At 60.1% G+C, this 10166-nt stretch overlaps 1 protein-coding gene across 1 annotated transcript in view; it reads left to right on the top strand.

Annotated features, from left to right (window-relative positions):
* LOC119092285 (proteoglycan 4) overlaps window positions 1-10166 on the top strand; it is a gene marked incomplete in the record, with an annotated part of 37414 nt that overhangs the window by 24312 nt on the left and 2936 nt on the right. Inside the window, 2 exon segments of the mRNA XM_037215256.1 lie at window positions 3047-4981; window positions 7820-8088. Coding sequence (XP_037071151.1) covers window positions 3047-4981; window positions 7820-8088 — 2204 coding nt within the window.

Here is a 10166-nt window from a genome sequence, read left to right as displayed (position 1 = left end):
AGCCTCGCAGGAGCACCGCCGTCTCTTGAGAGCACGGTAGTCTGTCTGGCCACGGAATCCTCATAGACATGCGAGGGAATACTCGAGAAGCACGTCATGACGGGAGCCTGACTATTATCTTAAATGAAACCTTGCAAAATGTGCTGGAGTGGGAGGGGGAGAGGGGAAAGACTGATTTTGTCTAAATTGCAAAACTATCATTTTTGCATTCGGGAACAATTTTGTTATTTTAGTCAGAATTGAGGGGCCAAGGCAGATATTCGAGGGTAAATAGCCGTCCAAAAAGGTGCAAGGAGCTGTTTTCGTCATACCATCTGCGATGCGCTCGTGAGCATTAGCTCGACCACGAGAGGTCGAGCAATCACACTGGTCCTCTATTTTTTTGCGGGAATACGGTGATCTGCAGCAGAATGATTGTTAAGAGCTTATTTTATGCACGGCATCACTCATATACATCGCTGAAACTCCGCAGCAAACCAAAGTCGAAATGCTGGGAACCGATCATTAGTGAAAAAGTGTTGGCCAAGCAATGGATCCTTTGCAGGGCTTGTGAGTGAGTTTTGGCTTGATTAGGGCACCCGTGGGGAACGAGTGCTTGTTATTGGAGTGGAAGACACTGAAGCACTGCCATATGAGCCTTTGTATGAGTGTTATAAGTGCGGGCACGTGTCATGTGTCTCCATGAGTGCCTTGTTCGATTGCTAACTGTTACCAATGGCGTCTCGGGGGAGCACCCTCCAGTCGGTGGTCTGACCGCTCGGCTTAACATGCTCGCACACGCTTCAACACATGCACAGAGCACACATGACAGTCATCGGGGCAAACGCCCATAGCGGAGAAGCAAGTGCGCCCTGCGTGAAACCCACGCGAGCCAGTGTCGCCAGCGGTACGTCCAGCTTTCCGCATTGATTTTGTCTTATCAAAACGTCACGCGTGAAAAATCGAGTCGTAAACGGCGGCGACGGCGGCGACCGGGGCGCGGGCGGCGAACTCGACGCGGCGGCGCTGGGAAAAAGGCTGGCCACCGTCGGCCGCTATGAGAAATGACCCAATTTGACCGGAGAATGCTGACGACTGCGTGCCGCGCGCGAATAATGAATGCTGTCACCTAGCCGAGCCAGCGCGGTCGGTATTAGGGCGGCCATATATCTTGACGCGTGATAATGTCGAAATAATGGTTTGTTGACATGTGAAAAACGACTGTGACGGCGTTTGGTGCACGGCCAACTTTAGCGCCTCCGGGCGTATCGACAGGCCTCCTGCCGCGCTGGGCTCGCTGGACTAGGGAACGCGACACGTCGCGAGCGGCCCAAGTGAGTGCTGGGTTGACGTTCGTGCTCCCAGCTCCCAGTTCCCAGTTCCCAACTCATCAAGACGAAAAACCTGGAGCTCAGTGTCTCTCTGGCTACATAATTTTAAATGGCTTAGAGAAACTCCTACTGGTGTCGGACATCTGTGAAGTTGTCCCCGCCTTCCCGCGCCTTCCCTGCCCTCCTTTGCAGCGCTTGTCAGCGTCGCGTATCGCCAGAACTGGGACAGCGTTTCCGTCGCGAGCTGCAGCGGAGCAGCCGGACTCTGTCTCCGGCGGTGACGGCGTTGCAGATGTGTGGGCAGCGGTGTACGCGGCTCACTCAGCGGGTGGTCCGGGCCGCGACAGGGGTCCGGCCGCCGGTGGCGCGAGCGGCGGCGCCGCCGCCCACAGCCAGATGCCGCCTCACCGCTCGGCTGCCCGTGTTTATCGTGACGCCCGCGGCAGGGCCCGATTCGGCGAACCAAGTCGACTGACGATGTCGCCCGTGACCGTCGGCCAGTCCTCACTCGGCCAGTCCTCACTCGGCCAGTCTTCACTCGGCCAGCCCTCACTCAGCCAGTCCTCACTCGGCCAGTCCTCACTCGGCCAGCCCTCACTCGGCCAGTCTTCACTCGGCCAGCCCTCACTCAGCCAGTCCTCACTCGGCCAGTCCTCACTCGGCCAGCCCTCTTTCGGCCAGTTCTCATTCGGCCAGTCCTCATTCGGCCAGTCCTTACTCGGCCAGCCCTCAGTCGGCCAGTCCTCATTCGGCCACCCCTCACTCGGCCAGTCCTCACTCGGCCAGCCCTCACTCGGCCAGTCCTCCTTCGGACAGTCCTCACTCGGCCATCCATCACTCGGCCAGTCCTCATTCGGCCAGCCCTCACTCGGCCAGCGCCCAGTGGGCTAGACTTCACTCGAGCGGCGTTGCACAAGGAGAGCAGAATCGTGGGCAATATGTTCTTAGCATTTAGAGTGGCTGAAGCTCCCCGCTCTCACCGCGAATTTCTGGCGTCCGGTCATGGCGGCTATGAGGGTTGTGCCGAAAAATAATCTAAAAAACGACACCTCGACGATTTGTATTACTTCTTACCTCTGAACCGAATTATAAATACAGTAAGCAATCGTGAAGCTCAACATCCTTGTCCCCGTTTTTTGTACATGACTGGGACAACACGTGAAATTATGACTCAACCGTATCGAGCAAAAACGTCCTTGTCAGCAGAATCTTCCCGAATCCATTACAAACCTGCTGTCAAAAACGCACAGCTGACACATATTTACTTCAATCGTCTGCAACGTTCACTTCCGACTTGACCTGGTTACATGGTGTGACACAGCGACAAGGCCCCTGCCGTTGGATGTAGGTCTGCAGGCGAGCTGGGTGAGCGGCATCTTGCCCACACCGGTGCCGGCTCGGCGAGGAGATAAGGTCCTATGCAGCAGCAGCCCCTGTCTGGGTCAAATGGAAACGTTACATCACGGTCTATGTAGAAAATTTGTATTCGCTCTCCGATTTTCATCATACCATTTCAAAATTGCAACACCTCACTCATCAAATTAACTGAACACTCAAAGGTTATTCCAAAAACGCCATGGCGAGGGGTTCACATCCTCAAGCACGCTGCATGAGCCCGACATACTGTACCGCCGCGCATACGTTCCGTGCGGCACAGCCTACCCGGGTGGGCTGCCTCCCTCCAGTGCCGACACCTGCTCGCCGCGCACTGACCGGCCCCCGCCCTTTGTTCGCAGTATGGAGCCTGACCGGCGGCCAGGCCAGCCCGGGCCAGTGTCCGGTCGACCAGCGATCCGGCGGCGTCACCACGTACGCCGACAACAAACAGTCCAATTCCTCGTCCCCCTCACCCGACAGCGGGCCAGGTAATCAGGCCGACAGGCGCCGGCTGCGCCCCGCCGCGGCCCGCATGCGTCCCGTCCGTGTGCGTAGACAGGTAGACGCCGTGCATGCGGCCGCCGCGCCGACCCCGCCCGTCCCCGACCCCACCCTCGCCGGCGATGACCTGCTGCTGGTGGCGCCGGCTAGCGGCCAGGTGCTGGACTACGTGCTGGACACGGCGGCCGGCGACGAACTGCAAAGGGGCAGCGGCGAGGAGGAGCGCACCTTCGCTATCGAGCACGCCACCATCCTCGGCGATCGCGTCATCGACTTCTCGTACCTGGGGCCGATGGCGGAGCGGGCGGCCGGACGGGGCGGCGCCGTGGACCTCGAGCGGCCGCAGAACGACGCGCAGTCCCCCGCGCCGCCTGCAGACGGCGCGTCCGGTCCGCCCGCGAAGCCGGGCGCCGCAGGTCGGCTGCCAGCGAAGAAGGACGCTGCTGGGATGGGCTCACTCAGCACTTCGGAGAAGCCCATTGGGTCTGACGCTCGAGGAAAGGTCGCCGATTCTGATATCCGCGATAAGGTCACACGTACTGACTCTCAAGAACATCCGGTGCTGCGCTTCCCACAAGAGAAGCCGACAATATTTGACTCCCAAGAAAAGGTCAGCGGAGCCGGGGCCGATTCCCAGGAGAAGATCGGCGCCGACTCGTCAGAGCGTCCCCAGCAGGACGCGCCCGCCTGGCCCGGCGCAGGTCGGGACCAGCCGGTCCCGGCCTACGCTATCGAGATCCTCGAGTTCATCCCGCTGGCCGAGCGCGCGCCGTTGTCACCACCGGACGCGACCAAGCTCGACGAGCCTCGAGTCACAGACTCGACCAAGCCCGATGAGTCTCGAGTCACCAACTCGGCGCAGCCCGACGAGCCGTTGGCTGCCGAACCGGCCCCGCCTGACCAGCCGCCCGGCGCCGGAAGCCACTCTGATTCCCGAAGCAATGCGATTCCTCACACCGGCTCGAGCGGTGATGAAGAGAAATTGACGCCGGCCGTCAGCCACGTTGCCATGACTACGCCGACTGAAGACGGCCAGGGCGCATCGTCTGAGGACCCGGCCGGCGCCGGCGGCAGCGGGGAACAGACGCTCTCAACAGTGGAGGAGAGCGTGCCGCTGCCACCGACAGCGCGCACCGTCACCGTCACAGTGGCCGTGGACGGCGGCCAGCTGTACCGACTCTCCATGGAGCTGCCGGCCGACGGCCGTCCGGTGACGGCCACTATGGAGAAGGCCGCTGACCCCGCCGCGGCCGGCCAGAGCGCCGCCACGACACCCGCCGGGCAGCAGAGCACGCCCTCCCAGTCCGACGGCGGCGAACAGGGCACTGACGGGCCGCTGGGTCGGCAGAGCGCCGACGCACCGTCCGAACAATGGGTCACTGACGCGTCGGCGGACCAGGAGAGCACCACCTCGCTTCCAGATGAAGAGGCCACCACCGCGCCGCTCAGCGCGACGAGCCCTGTCCAGCCGACAGCGAGTGGTGCGACGTCGCCGACCGCCGAGCCGCCGACCTCTGCGCGCGCTCAGACGTCGGCCAAGCGGACGGAGACGGCGCCGGAGCTGGCTCCCAGCGCCGAGGCGCCGGTCGCGGCCGAGACGACCGCGCAGCCGTCCTCCGCGACCGAGGCGACACCGGCGCCCGGCGAGCGGCCGACGACCGGCGAGCGGTCCGAGCCGAGCAGCGCGCCGACCTGCCCGCCGGCAGCCGCGCCGCGCCCCACCCCCGTCCATCCCGACCCGGTCACCGTCACCGTCACCTACCCGCCCCCGGTCCCCGTTATCGTGGTCCAAGGTAAGCCGCCCTCTGTTCTGTCTCTTGTCTCGCTCTGTTGGTCTGTCACTCTGAGTTGTCCCCGCCTGCTTGCGGTGTACATACCGCTTTTCGTGTTGTCCCGGCTGATTTCTCTTTAGTTGCCGTCCCCGCTCCTCAGCTGACGTGGCGTTTGTGCGGCCGCGGAGCCTCTTGCCTGCCTTTGTCCGCACCACGGACATGGTCCGCCGGGCTGCCGACGCGGCGCTGGCGCTAGTTTACCTTGGCCGACTCTCGGTCCACGCCTGCCGCCGCTGCAGGCGTGTCGACCGCAAACTGTGCCCCCTTTGCCGCCGCTATCCATCATCCCGTCCCGGGTCGGCTCATGGTCTAGCTGCTGATTCGTCAGAAGGCATTCTGCTCTTTGTCCCATTTGTTCGGACACTCCGGTCTCTTAAACAATTTTTTTTTGTTCCGGAAATGATGTCAATTCGGTTGCTCAGCAAGAATGGTTATTACCTGAAATGCCACTCAAAGAGTTACGTTCACTGTAACTGCTACGGTAAATAATGGTTTTCCCATAATAAGTCATGTGCTCCCATGCCGAGCCAAGTGCTCCCATGGCGGGCCATTGAACTCCAGTGACATCCATGTGAACCATTTCCAACCAGTCCGTTGTATCGGCGCGGCCTGCGCAGCGGGCCGCGCCGATACAACCTCGTGCGGCCTCGTGACCCTACCTAGCTCCGCCGTGGCGTCTTCGGCTTTGTTATTAACCCGCGCTCGCTCGATCAGCGACTGTTTTGGCTCCGACTAACCGGGCGTGGTCACAACGCCGCGGCGACTAATGCGGCGCGCTCGGCGCTCGAAGGCGACTAACCCGCCGCGGTCGGGGCTCGCTGGCGGCTAATGCAGCGCGACCAGAACTTAGCGGCTGGCTAACTCGGCGCGGTCCGAGCTGGTCGCGACCCGACAGTGCGGTTTGAGCGCTCGTGCTACTGTTAGCTGGCGCGGTGTCGTCTTTTACTGGCGTCCCTCGCCGCCTGCCGCGGTCGACCAGCAAGATAAGGATTTCAACTTTGGAGTTTTGGAACATTGATTAGAACACAATTTAAAGTTGGAGACGCCAATTGAGATATTGTATACACATATGTGCACAGTTAAGAGCACATGCGCGCCCCGTTAGAATGAAGCATTCTTTACAAAATTGCATACTGTACCCAGAAAACCTTAATCATTGACATGATTCACTTGAACATAAACAAGCAATAAACATAGCACCAGCAAACCAGCTTGTCGCAATAAGCTGCTTTGCCGTGGGCACTAAACCACACTCTTGCATTTGCCACGCGTGCACAGCCCATTATTGAACCAAAAAGAATCACGCATTGCCCTAATGTACAAACATCGGAACTCTCATGGACCTGGACATAAACTTCAGAGACATCACATTTTCATGTGTTCACCAATATTGAATGGATGGGTTCCGTTGTTTGCATCTCGTTGATGGTGACCAAGAGTGACGAATATGAATCACTGATTAAAGTAAAATCGGGTCGTGTTACATACATAGCAGACACTCTGCGATTCATTCCAAACTTTGAGAGCTAGATAGATCCATACCAACCAAGCTAATCTTTTAGAGCATCTTTTCTAAGGTCTGGAAATCCTAAAGCCAATATCGTGACCTTGGTCGACCGTGTGTGACGGTGGCGTAGTCGGAAGAGCCGTTTGAACTGGATGGCGGCTGCATTTTTGAACACCAAACCAAACTGATGCCACACCGCAGTCAGTCCTGAAGCGCGGTTCAAACGCAGACTACAACACGTTCACCAGCAGTATAAGCTGCAGCACCAAATGACGCTGTTTGTCACCTGCCAAACGTGGGGGCACTCCCGCGGTAGCTCCCGCCCACGCAAAATGAACTTCCCGTACCACTCGAGAACTTCTAATTGCAAAAACCTGTTTGTTTAGCCGGGCCCCGAATGGTTCCGAGTGAAAGAAGCGAAGGGCCTGCCGCGAAGCTGGCTGAGCCGCTTTGTTTGATGAGATTACGAGTCGGCGCCGCGCGTGGCTGCAGCGGAACAACAGAGCGGCTGGAGCCGGCCCCTGCCGCGCGGCCTTCGTCCTCCGCGCGGCGCGGCACGACTCGATATGAGCTGCCGAATGGGCCAGAACGCACTGCCGGCGATAAATCTTACAAACGGCGCCGCGCGGCCGACGCGTGAAGTCAGCCGGCTTGTTTATCCAGACCCTGAGGTGAACCGTGAACGGCGGGTTTTGAAACGGTCGACCGCGCCCTCCTCCCCCCGGATCGGATCGCAACGAGGGGCGTAGGTGACTCGCCACATGCCTCACATAAACAGCCGCTGACCTAGAGTCATGCCATCGACGGTTACAGCCGCTGGCCCGTCTACGGTCACAGCTGATCACTGATTAATAACTTGTCTGGGCTGTAGCCATAGCGCACTTGTTATCGTTTTGCGATAAAGAACAGTTTGCGTGTCACATAGCCTGGGAACCAAAACCACGTATGAAGAGCGAATACAATCGTGGATAGTCAGTCGATTTCTGGTAATAAAGTCAGTAAGAGTAAATATCGGATGGCAACATCAACAGACGAAAAACGTGTGTGCACGCAAAAAGGCGGGGATTAATTTTTCTGCACATCATGCCGCTCAGAATAAACCGTAAAAATATGCTTCAGATATGCTTCAGAAACGTCTTCTCGGGGCGTTTAAAGCCAGCGTTGACCCGTTCCGCTCGCCGATAATCGGCCCACTCTTGAACGGCTGACCTGGCCGCAACGACGTTATCAGGCGTCGCGCGGCGGGCCGTGACCTGACCTGACCTGACCCGGGGTGCCGTGGCGTGTTGCAGACGTGCAGCGCAAGACCGTGCCGCCGGCTGGCAGCACCTTCTCTGTGGTGCGGTTGTCGGAGAGCTATGCCGAGACTCTGAGCCCTCACGGCTACTGGTCGATGCAGTTCTACCTGCCGGACGACGCTTACGTGCAGTGGAACAGCACGGTGCCGCGCGGCGCCAGCCTGGCCGTGTACGGCAGACGTAACGCCCTGCCAACGCACACCCAGTACGACGTGCACCACCTGCTGCGGGGCTACAGCCGCCGCTACCGGCGCATGTCTGGGGTGAGTGCCGGCGACTGGTCACTGTCCGGGCGAGTGTCGGCTCCCTGTCATTGTCCGGGTGAGTGTCGGGACCCGGTCACTGTCTAGGTAAGTGCCGGTGCCCGGTCACTCTCCGAGGTAGGTGTCGGCGCCTGTTCACTGTCCGAGGTAAGTGTCGGCGCCTGGTCACTGTTCGGATGAGTGTCAGCGCCTGGTCACTGTCCAAGATAAGTGTTGGCGCCCGGTCACTGTCCGGGTGAATGTCGGCGCCTGATCACTACCCGGATGAGTGTCGGCGCCTGGTCATTGTCCGAGATAAGTGTCGGCGTTCGGCCACTGTCCGAGGTAGGTGTCGGCGCCTGGTCACTGTCCGGAGTATCGGCGTTCGGCCACTGTCCCGAGGAAGGTGTCGGCACCTGGTCACTGTCCGGGGTGAGTGCCGGCGCACTGGTTACACGCGCTGCTCTCTGGCCGTCACTGGCGCTGTGGCGCAAGGTAGAACGGCAGAATCTGTATGGCGCTGCTTTGTTAGAGTTGGTTGCCTATGTCATGACAATTGTGGGTTAGATTAGGTTTTTCAATGACGTTTATTTTGATGTATGTATGTGTGTGTATGTATGTATGCGTATGTGTGCGTGTGTGCGTGTATGCGTGTGTGCGTGTGTGTGTGTGTGCGTGTGTGTGTGTACACTATGCGCAGAACTGGTTTCATTTTTTAATCCGGCACCATCGCGGAACAGTCTTGACCACGCGCTGTTTGTAAGGCTGCCCGCTGTGGCAGGCATGCGCAAACAGCGGGCCTATGCCGACTCCTCGGACCCAGTGGTCAGACCCCCCCCCCCCCCCCCCGATGGCTCAGATACAGGCCCTTGGGTCGCGAAGGGCCCGTTTCACGGCACACCAGGCCCGTGAACTCACCGACGCGCAGGCTAGTTGGCACTGCGTTAATGCCTCGGCATGGTGATCCCGCGGTTCTCCCCAGCTGCTGCCATTTGCTGGGAAGGAAACGGTCCAGGCAAGGCTACCGAAGTCAGGCCTGAACCGACCACCTCACACATGCATCGACACGAGCACTAACTGATGGCGCGGCGGGGGTGGTCTGCGTGCTATGGCCATGGCGGGATGAAGGGAGTCGCCTGGCGCGGCCGCCAGTTAAAGAGGGCGCAATCTGGTCCCAGCTAAGGCGCCAGTTAGTGTTGATTTTTCAGCAAAAAGCATGATCCAACGTGCTCTGGTGCACATGACGGGTGGCGTCGGGAGCGGACTGGGCCGGGCGTCTGCGCCAGCCCCCGTCAGCCGGCCGGCCGAGTGGGCGGGGGGCGGGCGGCGGGCGGCCGAGCGGGCGGGCGGGCGGGCGGCCGGGCGGGCGCCCCGCCGGCCGTCAGTTGACCTGAGCGTGGCCGCGCTCGGTCGATCGATCGAGCAGGGCCGGCCGCTGCCGTCGGCTAGCGCCGCCACTGGCGCCTTGATGGGACGCAGACGCCGTCACCCGCGCCGGGGTGTCGGTCACTGGGGCTGGAGGGCAGAGGCCAGAGGAGGGGGTCGCCGGGGCTGCAGGGCAGAAGAAGGGGTCACCAGAGCTGGAGCGCAGAGGGAGAGGTCACGGGGCTGGAGGGCAGAGGGAGGGTTCACCTGGGCTGAGGGCCACAGCAGCGTATCACCGGAGTTGGAGGGCAGAAGGAGCGTGTCCCCGGAGCTGGAGGACAGAGTAAAGTGTCGCCGGGGCTGGAGGGCAGAGGGAGGGGTCCCGGGGCTGGGGGGCAGAGCGAGGGGTCCACCGGAGCTGGAGGGCAGGGAGGGATCAAAACGACGGAGTGGAGAGCCTCTGGCCGGTGCCAGTTGGCGGGTTCGGGAGTGCGGCAGTTCAATGGGAATCGACAGCGATGGACGGCTACTGGCTGCAGTTGACCACCGAACAACCTTAAGAGTATGAACATGAACAGGAAGCATGAACGGTTCACCTGGGGCTCATCCGGGTGTCACCACCGTATAGGAGACACCCATACCTTCTGAACTGTCTTTTTATCTAAAACAGCAGGTAAGGTGTACGCACCATGACCGAAATAAAGCACGCACCATATTCGCCCTCCCAGTCAAGG

Source organism: Pollicipes pollicipes, unplaced genomic scaffold, assembly GCF_011947565.3.
Source record: "Pollicipes pollicipes isolate AB1234 unplaced genomic scaffold, Ppol_2.1 Scaffold_3447;HRSCAF=4054_pilon_pilon_pilon, whole genome shotgun sequence".
In the NCBI taxonomy this organism is placed as follows: Eukaryota; Metazoa; Arthropoda; class Thecostraca; order Pollicipedomorpha; family Pollicipedidae; genus Pollicipes; species Pollicipes pollicipes.
The sequence above is the reverse complement of the archived record's forward strand: the minus strand, read 5'-3'. Positions and strand labels throughout refer to the sequence as shown.